This window comes from Myotis lucifugus, unplaced genomic scaffold (assembly GCF_000147115.1).
Source record: "Myotis lucifugus unplaced genomic scaffold, Myoluc2.0 scaffold_262, whole genome shotgun sequence".
Classification (NCBI taxonomy): domain Eukaryota; kingdom Metazoa; phylum Chordata; class Mammalia; order Chiroptera; family Vespertilionidae; genus Myotis; species Myotis lucifugus.
In genome coordinates, this window is record NW_005871310.1 from 312608 (window position 1) to 330651 (window position 18044).

General features: G+C 38.1%; 1 protein-coding gene across 2 annotated transcripts in view; it reads left to right on the top strand.

Moving 5' to 3' along the window:
* The window catches only part of METTL16 (methyltransferase like 16), a 64372-nt gene that overhangs the window by 11132 nt on the left and 35196 nt on the right, over nucleotides 1-18044 (top strand). For both annotated transcript variants that reach the window (XM_023762813.1, XM_006099164.3), the window contains exons 3-5: nucleotides 9535-9734; nucleotides 13586-13726; nucleotides 16305-16420. In XM_023762813.1, coding sequence (XP_023618581.1) covers nucleotides 9535-9734; nucleotides 13586-13726; nucleotides 16305-16420 — 457 coding nt within the window. The remainder of the gene's footprint in view (nucleotides 1-9534; nucleotides 9735-13585; nucleotides 13727-16304; nucleotides 16421-18044) is intronic.

Below are 18044 nucleotides of genomic sequence, written 5' to 3' on the forward strand. Positions count from 1 at the left end.
AGACTTTTAGCGTTTTAGAAAATACAGCAGAAATATCTTTTTAAAAGTGTTTGACAATTTGGAGACATTTCTCTTTGTATTTCTAACCAAATAGAAATACTTGGTTAGCAGTACTGTTAACTATTAATCAGACATTATCTTAGTTAATATCAAAACAATATTTTGATTAATACCAAACAGTGTTTGGTTAATACTGTAACCAAAAATAAACTCCAGAGGATCCGTGAATTCTTCGAAGACAATTAGATAAAAATACTTTTTTTTAATCCTCACCCGAGGTTATTTTTCCATTGATCATTTTAGAGAGTTTGGAGGAGAGAGGGAAAGACAGACAGAAACATTGATGTGAGAGAAACACATTGATTGGTTGCCTCCTACACACATCCCTACTGGGGCTGGCAAACCTGCAACCAAGGTATGAGGTATGGGGCCCTTGAACAGGAATCCCTGGGCCAACACTCTAACCACTGAGAAAACTGGCCAGGGCTTTTTCCCCCTTTTTATTGAATTTATTGGGGTGACACTGGTTAACAAAATTATAGAGGTTTCAGGTCTGTACACTATATTGTGTGTTCACCCCAAGTCAAATCTCCATCCATCACCACTTATCCCCCCTATATCCTCCTAAACCTACAAAATGAATGCATATTTTATTACTAGAGGCCCAGTGCACGAATTTGTGCACAGGTGGGCCCCTCGGGGTGGCCTGCAGAGATCGGGCCCCAGCTTGTGCCCCCAGCCTCACAGCCCCAGCCTGCGCCCGCAGCCATGCAGCCCCACAGCCCTGCCTGGCATCCCGCCTTGGCATGGCACCGCTCCTTCACCTGCTTCACCATCCTGCCTGCGGGGCGATTGATCAGGGCCGGGCCCCCCACCCAGCTCCCTCAGTGCCTGGGAGCCTGGCAGCGGCCCCACCCCCTGCTGCTGGTCACTGTCTGTAGGGCGATTGGATCCCCACTCGCACCCGCCTTGACCTGGCGCTGCCCCCTCACCTACTCCACCATCCCGCCGTGGTCCTGCTCTCGTCAGGGCCCATCAGGGCCGGCAGTATCTCCACTGCCGCCCACTGCCAGCACCGTGTCACTGACGCCTGCCATGTTTTGTGCCACCCCCTGGTGGTCAGCGCACATCATAGTGAGCTGTGGAACGACCACCCGAGGGGACAATTTGCATATTAGGTTTTTATTATATATTATCATTATTTTTCTATATGAATGCATGTTTTTTTAAAAAATAGCTTGTATAGACTTATAACACTCAGAGGTGACTTAGAACATTTTCTGGCTTAGTCTGCTGCTTTCCTTATTGTGTTATAATATTAGGGAGAAAAAGGAAATTATATTTTATAGATAACTTGGTTATTGTCTACCTGAAAATACATTTGAGAATTACTTAAAAAAAATTAAACAAATAAACAAGATTGCTGAATGAAATATGCATATAAATATTTAAAACATAAAACATTTATAAGAATCTATAATAATAAAAGAGTAATATGCTAATTAGACCGGACATCCTTCTGGACGACCTTCCAGACAAAGCCATGGTGGCGGGGGCCGAGTCAGAGGCAGCCGCTGCAGTGGCCGGGGCTGAGGCAGAGGCAGCCACCATGGTGGTGGGGGCCAACCAAGCCCCTTGCACAAATTTTGTGCATCCGACCTCTAGTAATACATAAAAGAAAATTGATAGTTTTCCAAATACTAGTTAGAAAATATAGTTGCAATAAAAGATTCCATTTACATTAGCAAAGGGAAATAGATTTAGCAAGAAATATGTAAAGATTATGTAAAACAACAGAATTACCATCAGGCCTGTGGACTGAAGGGTCCTGGGTTCGATTCCGGTCAAGGGCACATGCCTGGGTTGTGGGCTCAAACCCCAGTGGGGGGCATGCAGGGGGCAGCCAATCAATTATTCTCTAATCATTGATGTTTCTATCTCCCTTTCTTTATGAAATCAATAAAAATATATATTTAAAAAAAAGAAAAAAATCATTTCATTCGATATTTGTCCTCAATTTGTTGACTGTTGCCAGTTTTGTACCATAAACTTAAACTTTATGTATCCCTATTAAAAGAAAGTCTAGTAGTACTTTTAGATAAATTTTCTTTATTCAAAGCTTAGTCTGGCTTCACCCATGATTTCAAATCAGTTAAATCTGAAAAGGAGTGAAAATTGAGTTATCAGCTGTTAAAAGTGTGTATACATTTTTGTGTGACACCCTGTATTTGAAGATGTTTATCCTAAGGCTGTTATAACAAGGAAAATTGGAAATAATCTACATACCAGTGTGTAGGTTCTTAGAATGATGAGGTTCTGTACCCTGAAATGCCATGTAGCCTTTTTATAAAACATTATACTTTTGTTTCAAACTAAAACTAAAATATCTGCATTGATATGTTGTGCATTGAAAGGGACTGAAAGGTTATGAGCTGGGATGTTCAGAGTGGTTGTTTTGTAATAGGGAAAAGTAACTTACTTTTTTTTTTTCAGGAAAAAAACAAATTTGTCTATGAAGGGATGGGAAAAGGGTGAGGCAAGTTTGAGGAGAACTTCCTCATCGCTTTAAAGATAGGAGCAACATGAGCTTATTTATTAGTTGGCCATATAATATATTTAGGAGGGTAGGTGTAGGAGAGAGGAGTTGTACTTTTTAAATTTTAAATGCAAATGACCTTGTTGCTCTGAGACATCATTCTCCATCCTGCTTACTTAGGTAGGAGACTTTGATGATTGTCGGCTTTGATAGAATAGTCTTTATTTTTATAATGTTTTTTAAATTAACTCCATGAGATATAAGAAAAAGAATGGCCAAAATATAAACCCACCAAATGATGGGAAAGGAATATCAGACAAAACATTAGATTTGAGATGGATTGAAGGTTCATTTGTTTGTTCAACTCTGAAGTGGTCTCGTAAGAGATGCAGGGTGTGGTATAGGAAGAATGGGCATTCTTAGTCATCCTAAGGACCAGTCTTAAGGGTACCACTCACCAGCTGTGAGGTTTTAGATAATATTCTTAGCTTTACTGAGATTGAATTTCCTCATCTAAAAAAGAGGGATAAAAGGCCATACTTTGTTTTTAATATATTTTTATTGATTTCAGAAAGGAAGGGAGAGGGAGAGAGAGAGAGAAACATCAATGATGAGAGAGAACCATTGATCGGCTGCCTCCTATATGCCCCCCACTGGGCATCGAGCCTGCAACCCGGGCATGTGCCCCCCACCAGAATCAAACCTGGGACCCTTCAGTCCGCAAGTGTACGCTCTATTCATTGAGCCAAACTGGCTAGGGCAAAGGCCATACTTTGTATGGTTGTCACACAGGTTAGTAATAATGCATGCAAAGTGACTGGCACATTATACTCAGTAAATGACAGGTACTTTTATTATTATTAAGCCGGGTATAATTGATAAGGTGACGACGATTGCTGGTGTGATTGATATCACTCTGTTTTTCTTCCTTGCATCTCTCACTGCTTTGTTATAATCATTTCTGACCATTGCAGTTAGATTTTAGTTTGTGCTTTTTATAATTACCAGCCCCATAGGGACATTTTGCAATTTACTTGAGTCCTGTCAGTTGAGTTTGAATAGAGTGTGACACTTAACTGTTTTGTTTTTAAATCAAAGACCTAGAATTGAGGGGCTTTGTCATATCTTGTGACTATACCATTTTTAGCATCTCAGTGAAGATCTAATGAATTGAAATCAATGTTGGAGTGAAATTGGAAGGCTTAGGCCTTTGTTGTTACATCAGGTTCAATGTTAGAATGATTGATATTTTAACCATGTGTCACAGAATGTATCCTTCCAAATGCTCTCTGTAATGGTAATACTGTATTCATCAGTATCTCTGCAGGAGTCATTCTGGGGAAATCTGACATGAGCCTGTTGACAATAGGCTATTTTGTGAAGCTGGGCGTGTTAAACAAACAACAAAGACTGATAGAATAAATTGCTAATTTCCACGTGAGAGCTAATTTTAGTTCCTGTGATTTCAGAAATGAGAATGAAAAAGATCTTGCCTATGTTCAGGATTATTTTAATGTCCCAGAGTGCTAAAGTGACCTAGATATTTAACTAGTAAAGTCGGGTGACTAGACTTTGTCCTACAAAAAGATTTCCAACCCTGAGATTAGTGTCTGTATTTTCTTAGAAGAAAATGAACACTTGTGTTTTTTTTTTAAAGTCTAAGAATCAACTCTTGATTTTTCAGCTTACTTTCCTCAGTTAGACTAGCCTCTGCTTGGTGTATTTTGCTTTTTGGAGATTAGCTTATTAATAAATTGTATGCTCTAGTCCAGCCGTGGGCAAACTATGGCCCGCGGGCCGGATCCGGCCAGTTTGCAATGAATAAAACTAAAAAAAAAAAGACCATACCCTTTTATGTAATGATGTTTGCTTTGAATTTATATTAGTTCACACAAACACTCCATCCATGCTTTTGTTCCGGCCCTCCGGTCCAGTTTAAGAACCCATTGTGGCCCTGAGTCAAAAAGTTTGTCCACCCCTGCTCTAGTCCATACACATATATACGTATATACACACATATATATATACACATATGTATACATACATGTGTATACATATATAGGGAGAGTAGCAGAACTGTTTCTATAAACAACTGTTTGAAGACACTAAGAAAAAATTACATTGCTGTTTCTTTGCTCCAGATGTTTGATGAAGCTATGTAATAATGCTCAAGCTGCAGTACTATTTTTTTGGCGATTGCTGTCATGCGGGAAATGTTCCTGTTTGGTCTCCAACAGACTTGTCCTCCTTTCATGGAAACAAAGTACTCTGGAACCAAGGACCTGTTTTCCTTTTTTGAAATTGTTTTTTATTGTACAGACATTTTAGAGCCTTTAATGGGAAAGGACAGAAATATATTTTTCCTAACTACATTTATAATGGTAATATTACAGACATAAAAGAAAAATGTCACAATTCTTCTACCATAAAAATCTATTTGTGTTTAAGCCCTTGTCCTTATATAGTAATTTTTGTGGTTGTAATTTTGATACAGATATAATCATAGGACTTATTTTTACCACTGATTGGTGACATTATATTATAAACATTTTCCATATAGTTACAAAACACTATTATGAAGGTGATACTATATGAAATGTATTTAGATAATATAAAAATATGAGAATGAAAGGAATGAGTCTCCATTCCTACTCATTTACCCAACCATTATATATACAGGGTCTTTTTTACTTTGTTTTTGTTTTATTTTAACAAGAATGTTATCATAATGTACATATATGCTTTTACTCAAACTTGTGGCTTTTTGTTTTTAAATCAAGGAATCCTCTTCATACAAGAATATGTGAATCAGCCCAGTCTTATTCCTTTCAATGACTGCAGAGTATTCTCTTGTGTGGATGTATTATAACTTTTTCAATCAACTCACTATTGTTTACTTTTAGGTCATTCCTAAATTTTTTGTAATACAGAACAGATTTATTTAACTGTTTCTCTTACTGTTGGTCTTTTTTTTCTCTATTTTCTTTTTCCCATCACCATTTTTTAAAAATATATTTTTATTGATTTTTTACAGAGAGGAAGGGAGAGGGATAGAGAGTCAGAAACAAAGATGAGAGAGAAACATCGATCAGCTGCCTCCTGCACACTTCCCACTGGGGATGTGCCCGCAACCAAGGTACATGTCCTTGACCGGAATCGAACCTGGGACCCTTCAGTCCGCAGGCTGATGCTCTATCCACTGAGCCAAACCGGTCAGGGCTCCCATCACCATTTATTCCCTCTATGCCAGTGGTTCTCAACCTTCCTGATGCCGCCACCCTTTAATACAGTTCCTCATGTTGTGGTCACCCCCAATTTCATTGTTATAAATTGAACATAATTAAAGCATAGTGATTAATCACAAAAACAATATGTAATTATATATGTGTTTTCTTTTTTTTTTTTTATAAATATATTTTATTGATTTTTTACAGAGAGGAAGAGAGAGAGACAGAGAGTCAGAAACATCGATCAGCTGCCTCCTGCACATCCCCCACTGGGGATGTGCCCGCAACCCAGGTACATGCCCTTGACCGGAATCGAACCTGGGACCCTTGAGTCCGCAGGCCGACGCTCTATCCACTGAGCCAAACCGGTTTCGGCTATATATGGTCTTAGGCGACCCCTGTGAAAAGGTCCTTCGACCCTGAAAGGGGTCGCGACCCACAGGTTGAGAACTGCCGCTCTATGCGCCCTCTTCCATCTCCATCATCCCCCCCCCGGCACACACACACACACACACACACACACACACACCCCAGGACGACTTCTTCTTTTTTTTTTAAGTTTTACTGAATTTAGGGTAAGTCATTGGGTTTTGTTAGAAAATTGATATACTGTTAACTGTATTGGAAAGGATAAGGAGGTGCTTGGATGGCCAAGTTTTTTTTCTTATCGTTTGCTCTAGCTAGCTTGGGGATCTACGTGTAAGAGATTAATCCAGGTAGTTTATTAATATTTTGCAAGTAGGATTTTGGGTTCTTTGGTTAATTTAGGGTTATCAATAATGGTCATTATCATTTTCATTGTTTCAGGATCTTGCTTTTGTATGTTACTATCTAATTGCTTATTTACCGATGGAGGTGTTAATGGTTTTTTGGGTTTTTTTATTCTTAAACTCAGTTGTAGAGAAGAATGAGTTTGTGGAAAACACAATAGAAGGCCATGAGTTTGGCTTTGGGTTCTGTTCAACAACCAAATATTACTACTACTATTATATTCTAATTCAGTGAAGTACTCCATCTCTGCTCTGGATCTCATATCTTCCCCTCATCTCAGGAACTTTACACAGCTCAGTATTCCTTCTCTTAAATATTTAATCCCTGTCAACTAACTTCTTCCCTTTGACTTTTTAAAAAATATATATTTTTATTGATTTCAGAGAAGAAAGGAGAGAGAGAGATAGAAACATCAATGATGAGAGAATCATTGATCGGCTGCCTCCTGCACACCCCCTATTGGGAATCAAGTCAGTAACCCAGGCATTTTTCCTGACTGGGAATTGAACCATGACCTCCTGGTTCATAGGTCGATGCTCAACCACTGAGCCACACTGGACGGGCCACAATTTTATTTAAATGCCAGTACAAAATAACATTCAGAAGTTGCGGGACAGTAAGTAAGTCAATATATGCTGCTCTTAGGTAATATTGTTCAAATTTATTTTATAATGTATATAGGTTAAGTTTTTCAATAGGAAAATTCTGAGATTTGACACTTTAGATTTTAAGGCTTTGAACATGGACATTATATTGGTATATACTTATGTATGTTTAGCAATGAAGTTTAGAAGTAGATTAAGCCTCTATTATAGAATAAAGAATGTGAATTTAGCCCAGGTAGCTCAGTTGGTTAGCAGGGGTCCTCAAACTACGGCCCGCGGGCCACATGCAAATACAAATATTGTATTTGTTCCCGTTTTGTTTTTTTACTTCAAAATAAGATATGTGCAGTGTGCATAGGAATTTGTTCATAGTTTTTTTTTAAACTATAGTCCGGCCCTCCAACGGTCTGAGGGACAGTGAACTGGCCCCCTGTTTAAAAAGTTTGAGGACCCCTGGGTTAGAGTGTCATCCTGAAACACCAAGGTTGTGGGTTCGATCCCAGTCAGAGCACATACAGGAGTCAACAATGAATGCATAAATAAATGGAACAACAAGTCTTTTTTTCCCCCCTCTCTCTGTTTCCCTCTCTCTTCTCTCCCCTCTCCCCCCCCCCCCAGAATCAATCAATTAAAAATTAAAAAAGAATGTGAATTTATTTGAATGCTGTAGTATGATACTCAGATGTGTAAACTTTTCATGTGTAAATCATTGCTTATTGTGTGATTTTTATTTATATGAAGTATCCACAAAAGGCAAATCTATGGAGACAAAGTACATTAGTGGTTGCCTAGATCTGAGGGTAGAAACAAGGAATGACTTTCAAATAGACATAAGGCTTCTTTTTGGGGCTGGTGGAAGTGTTCTAAAATTGGATTATGGTGATGGTTGCGCAACTTTGTGAATATGCTAAAAACTATTGAATTGTATACTCTAGGTGAATTTTATTGTATGCAAATTGTACCTCAGTAAAGTTGCTAAAAATAGTCAAATTTTAAATTTGATGTAATATTTGTTATATTTAAGTATCATATTCTATTTTCATTATTAAACATTTTTTCTGCTTTTTACTTTTAAGTTTAATTTTCAAAGAATGTGCTAATGTCAAATCATGTTAATTGATAATAGTAAAAATGGCCAGCATTTCTAAAATAATTAGTATGTACTGGGCATTATGCTAAGTACTTTTCAAGATTATCTCTCAGAAACACTATGATATATGTATCATTATTCCTATTTTACAGTCAAGGAAACATGTCCTCAACTTGTCCTAAGTCACATAGCTAGGTAAGGAGTCAATCAGACAGGAATTGGAATAGAGACATTTGTCTTTTATCTTTCATGTGTGAAAATGCAATGTCGTTGATGGGAATTTATGCTGCCATTTGTAAACTGTGCGTTAAACACCCTTGTGTGGATATTCTACACCAAGCATGTCAAACTCAAAGGCTAACACGGGCCAAATAAACAAGGTTTAAGTTTATGTGGGCTGCAAAAAAACAAAAGCTTCAATTTTCATAGAAACGTAGGTTTATTTCGATAGAGACATGCTGAATACAAAGGACTGAAATAAATGAGTAATTGTTAGCATAAAATAATAGAACCTTTTAATAAAAATTAATATTTTTTCTTGAACATTAACTTACCAGACACTAAATAACTGCACAAATTAATAAGCGTAACTCAAATAAACCTATTTTTCTTGTTCTCCGAAAGCGAAATATTTCCTGTTGCGCACACCAAACAAGTCAGTCCAAGACTGAATGACATGGCAATTGGCTGCTAAAATATTCGCTGCTAGAATTAGTGGAGAGAAATGGTGCACCTGCATGTAAGGCGCGTGAGGGAAATGAATGCAACTTGATTATAGTAATCAGTCATTAGCGAACGTTGTAGTTTGTTATTAGTAACTAGAGGCCCAGTGCATGAAATTCATGCAAGAGTAGGCCTTCCTTCCCCTGGCTGCCTGCACCGGCTGTCCTCTAGCACCCGGGACCCTGGGCTTCCCTCTGGGCCACCAGCAGGCACCTGGGACCCGGGCTTCCCTTGCAGCCCTGGCTTCATCCGGAAGGTCATCCGTAAGGATGTCCAGTCTAATTAGCATATTATGCTTTTTATTATAGATAATGTATAACCGGATATTGTAAAAATTAAGTTATGAAATTTTTATTAAAACGTTTCTTACATACCATTATATTGGCTGGGCCACTAAAATATTCGTTGTGGGCCACATGTGGCCTGTGAGCCACGAGTTTTACATGCTTGCTCTATACAGCTATTTATGTGTGATCTATTAGGAAATTCAAGTGGGTGTTCAATATTGCCTGGCTGCCATAGAGCTTGTACAACATATTGAATCTTATTAATCTGTTTTACTTCTTTTTCTCCACCCCACAGTCTTAATTTTAAAGATCCCGAAGCAGTCAGAGCTCTGACTTGTACTCTCCTAAGGGAAGATTTTGGACTTTCTATTGATATTCCATTGGAGAGACTAATTCCCACAGTTCCCTTGAGACTCAACTACATTCATTGGGTAGAAGATCTGATTGGTCATCATGACTCTGACAAAAGTACTCTCCGAAGAGGAATTGACATAGGTATGTGGTTTCAAATTCTTCTTTTGACTACATGTAAGTCTTATAAAATTGTCAAGGTTGAATTCTTTATAAACTTTTCTTGTATTGTGTGAAAGAACCTGACCATGGATATTACTGCTCTCATTTGCTACATGTGGGCTTTTCTGCCATTAATTCCTTTTGAGCACCAAATAGGGAGCAAATGGGTAAGAGAGGCAAAATGAGTGAGGCTCTTGTTTTCTTAGCTTTTCAGATTACCATGTTGGTATCTGTGTCTACTGGGTATTATTTTTACTCTGAATTATTTGATATTAGTAACAGAATCTCCATATTGTGATTTTTGTGATAATGGCCAGTTGATAAAAGATTGTGTAGGTCTGAATACTTTCAAGAACCTCTTGATTATTTGTAGAGTATTTAATCCAGAAATTAAAGATGGGGGAAATCATGAGTCAAAGTAAGATATTCTCTTAATTGCAAATATCTACAATGGAGAAAACTGTTCAGTTTGATTCATTTAGGAGAGCAAGTGGATATACAAAAGGAAATGAAGCCAAGGTATATTTAGCAATTATAAATGCATTATATGTTTGTAATGGCTGACGTTTTTATGTTTCTCCCATGATGGCATTTAAAAAAATTTTTAATCCTCACCTAGGATATTTTTTCCATTGATTTCTAGAGAGAGTGGAAGGGAGGAAGGAAGAAGGGGAAGAGAGAGAGAAACATCAACGTGAGAGAGACACATCCATTGGTTGCCTCCTGCACACACCCCTACTGGGGCTAGGGAACCTGCAACCCGAGGTTGACCAGGAATTGAACCCAAGACCCTTTGGCATTTTATTTTAAGGAAGAACAGTCTCAGCCATTTTAAGTCAGCATATAAGAGTGCATGACCAAAGAGATAATCTTAACTGACAGTCACCTATTTTAGTACTAACTACTCCATGCATGTACTGCTTATCCACAGTGAGAGTAATTCCAAAACTATTTCCCATAAAGAGATTTTCAACTTTTCCTTCTGAATGGCTGATTTCTACAGTGCCATTTAAAAAATAACATACCATGAGTCAAGCTATAGAGAAAAAGACAAGTTTTTAAGAATCTCTTTTTAAAAAGATAGTTAAACAAAAAAAGAGATAGTTATATGTTAACTTGGAAAAATAATATATAGAACTTGAATAATTTAAAAAAGAAAAGGAAAGATCTGATTATATTACTAAATACTGTCAGGAACAACTAATGCCTGTTTATGCGAACCATTGAAACTTATTTTACTCTTTCTTCTTTTAGTCACTACATGAGGTCCTAGGGCTGATGCTCTAACCATCGAGCCAAAACAGCCAGGGTTGTTATTGTGTTTTTAATTTTTAACTACACATTCACTTACCTGATTGATTAATGTCTTTCTCTACCATTAGTTTGCAAAGTGCAGAGCCTGTTACCTTTTTGCTTACTATAATATCCCAAGGACTAAAAACAGTCTGTTGCTTAGTAGTAGGTATCCAGTTAATAATTCGTTGAATATTGATAAGTGATTCTTTCGACTTTAAAAAATCTGAACACCCCATATAAGCTAAGCCCTATATAAAAATAATGGGGTTTAACAAAAGCTTCTGCCCTTTTATGTTCATGGCTGATGGGTTATAGAAAGCTTAAAAAGCTTGAGAGCCTATTTGGTACTAATTTATTTTAATTATGCCCTAAACCTTCTAAAATAACACTTGGGGATATAGGAGGTTAATGGATTTTAGCTTTTCATAAGGGGCACTGGTGCTGAAATCACATTCATTCTAATTAGGGTTCTATATAAATTCTTCCCCCAGACTCCATCAGTTTGCTCTAATTCCATGATTATACACTTTCCATTTTTATTTATCATTACAAGATTTTTTACCATTTAAGAATGTCATTCAGCTTTCTGAGGGGATTAGGGTTTTAAGAATTGAGAAACTTGATTTTTTTGGCAAAGGACAGGACTTTTACCTCGTTATCGTTGGGCAACTGAAGGAAAGTGGGTTTTTTTGTTTGTTTTTGCTTTTAAATAAAATTGAAATATGAAGAGAGAGACAGTTGTATGAGAATCAAGAGCTTGGGGATGTATGTGGTCTGAATTTTTTTTCCCCGGCAGAGATGAAAGTGCTGCTTGAAATTTCTTATTCTGCATGACTCTCTTACCACAGTGGCTAGAAGGGGTAATAACTGTGGCTTCTGAGAGGAGCTTGAGGACTCTTTACCATCCTTTCCCTCACCACATCACATGTCCCCAAGGAGGTGTTGGTCCAGAAGCATCAGGGCCTGGATGTTCGGTAAACATGATAGGAAGTTTAGCAATCACTATGACTGTCAAAAGCGCTTAAATGTTCTGGCCATCAGTTGCCGTGTTTTTTTACTAGACTGTTCAGAATACTTAATGAGGAAGCTGTAAGATGAGCCTGGGTTTCCTCTGGGTTAGGAGGAGTTCTAGCCTCCACTCTTCCTGTGCCAGGATATGACCAGAGGAAAACAGGCCTGGAGTGGCTGGTATGGGCTAACTACTTAGGCCTTTGGGAGAAACACTGGCTTTTTTTTCTCTTTAAGATCTTATTGGCCAAGATTAGTCAGTGGTTGTAAAAGCAATATTTGAGATTGGTGTATAGTTACGAGTTCTACATACAAATTTAGGACCAAACCCTGGGTGTCAAAGAATTATCTTTGCCTGTAATATTTGCCTATGAATGTCCCCTTGAAATTTTGGTGGTCAAGCCAGTGATTGATGTGTTTTTTGTTTTTATAAGATGTATTTTTTTAAAATATATTTTTATTGATTTCAGAGAGGAAGGATGAAGGAGAGAGAGAGAAATATCAATGGTGAGAGAGAATCATTGATTGGCTGCCTCCTGCACGCCCCACACAGGGGATCGTGCTTGCAACCCTGGCATGTGCCTTGTTCGGGAATCGAATCGTGACCTCCTGGTTCATAGGTTGATACTCAACAACTGAGCCATGTCGGCTGGGCGATGTTTTTGATCTGGATCAAATATGTTTCCATGTCTTCACATCTAAGATATAAATTTTCTCTTTAAATTTTTCCCCCTTTTAATTCTGGTTTCCTTCAAGTAACAATTCACAGATATGTGGGGAACTGGGGGAAGGAGTTAATATAAAATTTCTATGCCTTATGTAATTTTTTCTACTTTTGGGGAATAGGGTGTGCATTCATCTATTTTAGTACTGTGGTGATTTAACAATTAGCATTGATTTCTTTTAAGAAAATAAAGATTTGTGTGAGATTTTAAATGAAGAGATTTTATAAAGCAAATTAAATTGTTTTGACAATTTTCAGTTAATCAGTCATGTATTCCTTGATCACCAGCCAATTATACATACTTCATTTTACATACAACAAACATACAAAAAAGAGGTTAGTAAGATTTCTATCCTCTAAGAAATTTGAATCTAATTATGGGATAAGACTAACACATGAAATAACTAGTGGCCCGGTGCACGATTCATGCACATTGAAAGGAAATTAATTAGAAGAAATATTTTAATATTGCTATTTGTCCTTTCTCTATAATAGAAGTGTCAATCAAATTCACGATCGACAATGACAGATCAAAACACACATACGCGATTGGCACCAGCAAGAGCTTTATATGTATCCCGCATGTGCGAGTCAATGTTTATTTTTAAATTGCCATTGCGCATCATATGTACTGGCCGGTTGAATGATCGGATGGACGGACGGTTGGTTACTTAGCCTTTTATATTTATAGACTAGAGAACCCAGAAGCCACTGTCAAGGCTATAAGAATTCTAAGAATGGTGTTTTTGCTTATTATTCTCTCCCTCAGGTATATGCAATGTGTTTTGAATTTTTATTTTACTAGGTACTGGAGCATCCTGCATCTATCCTTTACTTGGAAGTACCTTAAATGGCTGGTATTTTCTTGCAACAGAAGTAGATGATATGTGCTTCAACTATGCAAAGAAAAATGTGGAACAGAATAACTTATCTGATCTTATAAAAGGTTAGCTCTACAGAATAAATATTCCTTTTAAGCTTTATTTTATTAACCTGTTTTTCTAATTTAACACATCTCATTCTTTTGCTTTAATATACAAACTTTGGTAATTTAAAAAATCTGGTACATTGTAATTGAATTTACTGTTTTGTTATCAGAATTAATTCAGAAAGAGGTATAGTAAATACAATCAAGCCTCATAATCTGTGGATTCTGTATTTGTGAATTTCCTACTTGCTAAAATTTGCCTACATGGGGTTATTTTTGACTCCAAAATCAATACTTGTGGTTTGGTGGTTATCCATAGACATGTGCAGAGCAGCAAAAAATTTGAGTCACCCAACATGCATGTTCCCAGCTGAAGTTGAACAAGGTGATGCTCTGCCTTCTAGTTTCAGCTCTCAGACTGTAAACAAGTGTCTTTTTCATGGTCTGTTCAGTGCCATTTTCTTTGCACTTTTATGCTTTTTCTTGGTGATTTTATTGTTTAAAATGGCCCCTAAACATAGTGCTTAAGTCAGTGGTTCTCAGCCTTCTGGCCCTTTAAATACAGTTCCTCATGTTGTGACCCAACCATAAAATTATTTTCGTTGCTACTTCGTAACTGTAATGTTGCTACTGTTATGAATCGTAATGTAAATATCTGATATGCAGGATGGTCTTAGGCGACCCCTGTGAAAGGGTCATTTGACCACCAAAGGAGTCGACCCACAGGTTGAGAACTGCTGGCTTAAGTGCTATCTAGTGTTCCTGAGTTCAAGAAGGCTGTGATATGCCTTGCAGAGAAAATACATGTGTTAGATAAGCTTCGTTCAGACATGAGTTATAGTGCTATTGACCATGAGTTCAGTGTTAATGAATCAACAATATATATTAAACAAAGTACCTTTAAACAGAAACATAAGATAGGATTTATATTGATTGGTTGATGAAAATGTTGGACCTAACCCACCCTGTATTTCTCCCCAGAGCCAATAGTTCAGTATTCACTAATTCAGTGGTTATGATCACTTTATAGAACATAAATATATGTTCAGATACTGCAAATAATAGAATCAACTGTATATGAAGTAACCTGGTAACCAAGATTTTATTTATTTTTTTAAAATATTTTTATTGATTTTAGAGAAGAATGGAGAGGGGGAGAGAGAGAGAAACATCAATGATGAGAATCATTGACCGGCTGCCTCCTGCATGCCCCCTACTGGGGACCAACTTCAAAACCTGGCCTGTGCCATGACCGGGAGTAGAACTGTGACTTCTGGTTCATAGGTCAATGCTCAAACCATTTGAGCCACACCAGTCTGGTGTTTTTTATTTTGTTTATTTTTTTATTTATTGGTTTTAAAATATATTTTATTGAGTTTTTTACAGAGAGGAAGGGAGAGGGCTAGAGAGTTAGAAACATTGATCAGCTGCCTCCTGCACACTCCCTACTGGGGTTGTGCCCGCAACTAAGGTACATGCCCTTGACCGGAATCGAACCTGGGACCCTTGAGTCTATTCACTGAGCCAAACTGGTTAGGGCTATTTTGTTTTATTTTTATTAGTCACCAAGATTTTAAAAGTAAGAAAACCCAACTGTTGATTAAATTATACCATCTTTTTTAAATTTCAGTACATGCAACTCTGTTACAAATGGTTGAATTCCCTTAATAATCCATTACTTTTTACTTTTGTGCTTATCCTATATAATAAAAGCATAATATGCAAATAGACCAAACCGCGGAATGACCATTCGGTGGGGGGCGGGGGCGGCTAGCAGGTGGCACCAGGCCAGCCAAGGCATGTGCCAGTGGGCAGAGGGAGGGGACCACGATGGGGAGAGTCGGCAGTGACCAGCGGCAGCGGAGGGGGGGTGAGGGAGGGGACGGGGCTGTGCCGGACTGATTGGCCGCCCGGTTGCCTCCTGCAGAGGGAGGATGATGGGGGTGGCGCTGTACCCTGATCACCTGCCTAGTCGCCTCCCGCAGAGGGAGGCCAGCAGTGGTGGATTGATGGGGGCAGCACCGTCACCTGATCGCCTACCCCTGATCACCTGCCTGGTCGCCTCCCACAGAGGGAGGCTGGCAGTGGCAGCAGTGGGCCTAAGCCATCAGTAGGACATCCCCTGACGGCTCGCGAACTGAGAGGGCGCAGGCCAGGCTGAGGGACCTCCCCTACCCCTCACCCCCAAGTGCACGAATTTTTGTGCACCGGGCCTCTAGTTTTATATATAAAGGGCTGATGTTTATTTGTGTTCTTGATTTATTTAAGAGACTCCCATAAAGAGATTCCACAAAGTCAACATATTATTGTAAGGGGAGATACGAAGCCTGTATTACTGGCTTCTCCTAGAGCAAATAATTCAGGAGATGGAACAAGGAAGAAGCCATATTTTTATGACCGAGCCTCAGAAGTGACACCCTGTCTGTCACTTCATCATATTCTATTCAATAAAAACGAGTCAGTGAGTGCAACCTGTACTTAAGGAGAGGGAAATCAAACTCCACCTTTTGAAGGGACTATTGTCACAGAATTTGTGGACATATTTGAAAACTACCACAGCATTAATATTGGTTAACAGTCCTATTTTTTTTCCTAGTTGTAAAAGTACCACAGAAGACACTTCTGATGGATGCTCTTAAAGAAGAATCTGAGATAATCTATGACTTTTGCATGTGCAATCCTCCCTTTTTTGCCAATCAGTTGGAAGCCAAGGTAAAATATCCTCTCTTTTAAAGTAATTGAGTATTTATCTAAGTTTACCGTGCTTGCAAAAATAAGAGCAAAAAACAGCTTTTGTTTTGGAAGCTGTATCTGGATGCTTTTGTAATCAAGCACCTGAAAACCCAATTCAGATTGATTTTTAACAAGAAAGAAAGTTTATTGGCTTATATATCTGAGAAGTCCAGCAGTAGTGTCGACTTTAGGAATAATTTGATCAAGGATCAAAGCTAAGGCTCAGTTTTTCCAGGTTTCTCTTGGCTCTGACCTCGCCCTTGGTTGTTTTTGTTCTTAGTCTGCTTTACTTGTGGCAGAGTAATATTTGCAGAGGGGGAGGGAGTGGGGAGAGAGCTCTTTTCTTCCCCAGACCATTACACTTTTGGGTTTCTTCTGATTGGACCAATTTAGGTCACAATATAGTCCTGCATTGGGTTTATTGCCTTCAGGAGGAGCTTAACTGTTTTTACTGCCACCTATCATTTGATAGTAAACAAATATCCAATTTAATCTTTCTGACTTCAAATGAAAAATATATTTGCTTATGAGTATGGAAAGATACATTGAATTAAAAACAAAGAACCTGCCGAGACCGGTTTGGCTCAGTGGATAGAGCCTCGGCCTGCAGACTGAAAGGTCCCAGGTTCGATTCCGGTCAAGGGCATGTACCTGGGACGTGGGCACATCCCCAGTGGGAGATGTGCAGGAGGCAGCTGATCGATGTTTCTCTCTCATCGATGTTTCTAACTATCTCTCTCCCTTCCTCTCTGTAAAAAATCAATAAAATATATTTAAAAAAAAACAAAGAACCTAATAAAAATAGTACTATAAAATACTGATTTAACCTATTTTCTTTCATCTAGTATTTATTTTTGTATTATTTAATTATTGTGTTATTTTTCCATATGAACAACTGTAAACCTCCTTTTGCCTCACTTAACACTTGTTATTATTTATCTTAATTATGGCCATCCTAGTGGGTATTAAGTGGTATCTCATTTTAGTTTTGCTGTGCATTTCTCTAATAGCTAATGATATTGAAAATTTTTTCATGTGCTTATTGGCCGTTTGTGTATCTTCTTTGGAGAAATAACTATTCAGATCCTTTGCCCATTAAAAAATTGGGTTATTTTTTTTTATTATTATTGTAAGAATTCGTTGTGTATTCTAGATACAAGTCTCTTATTAGATATATTATTTGTAAAAATATCCTTCCATTCTGTGGCTTGTCTTTCTTTTTAAGTATATTTTTATTGATTTCCGAAAGGAAGGGAGAGGGAGAGAGAGAGAGAAACATCAGTGATGTGAGAGAATCATTGATTGGCTGCCTCCTGCACGCCCCCTACTGGGGATTGAGCCTGCAACCTGGTCATGTACCCTTTACTGGAATTGAACCCAGGACCCTTCAGTCTGCAGACCTATGCTCTATCAACTGAGCCAAACTGGCTAGGGCCTTTTTTACTTACTTTTTTTGTTTCCTTTATTTTTATTATTTTTTTCCTTTTTTTTTATTGTTTAAAGTATTACACATATTAGTACATATATCTCCTTTTTTTTCCCCATTGACCTTCCCCCAGCCTCCCCTACCCCCTGTCGCATGCCCTGATGCCCCCCTCCCCCC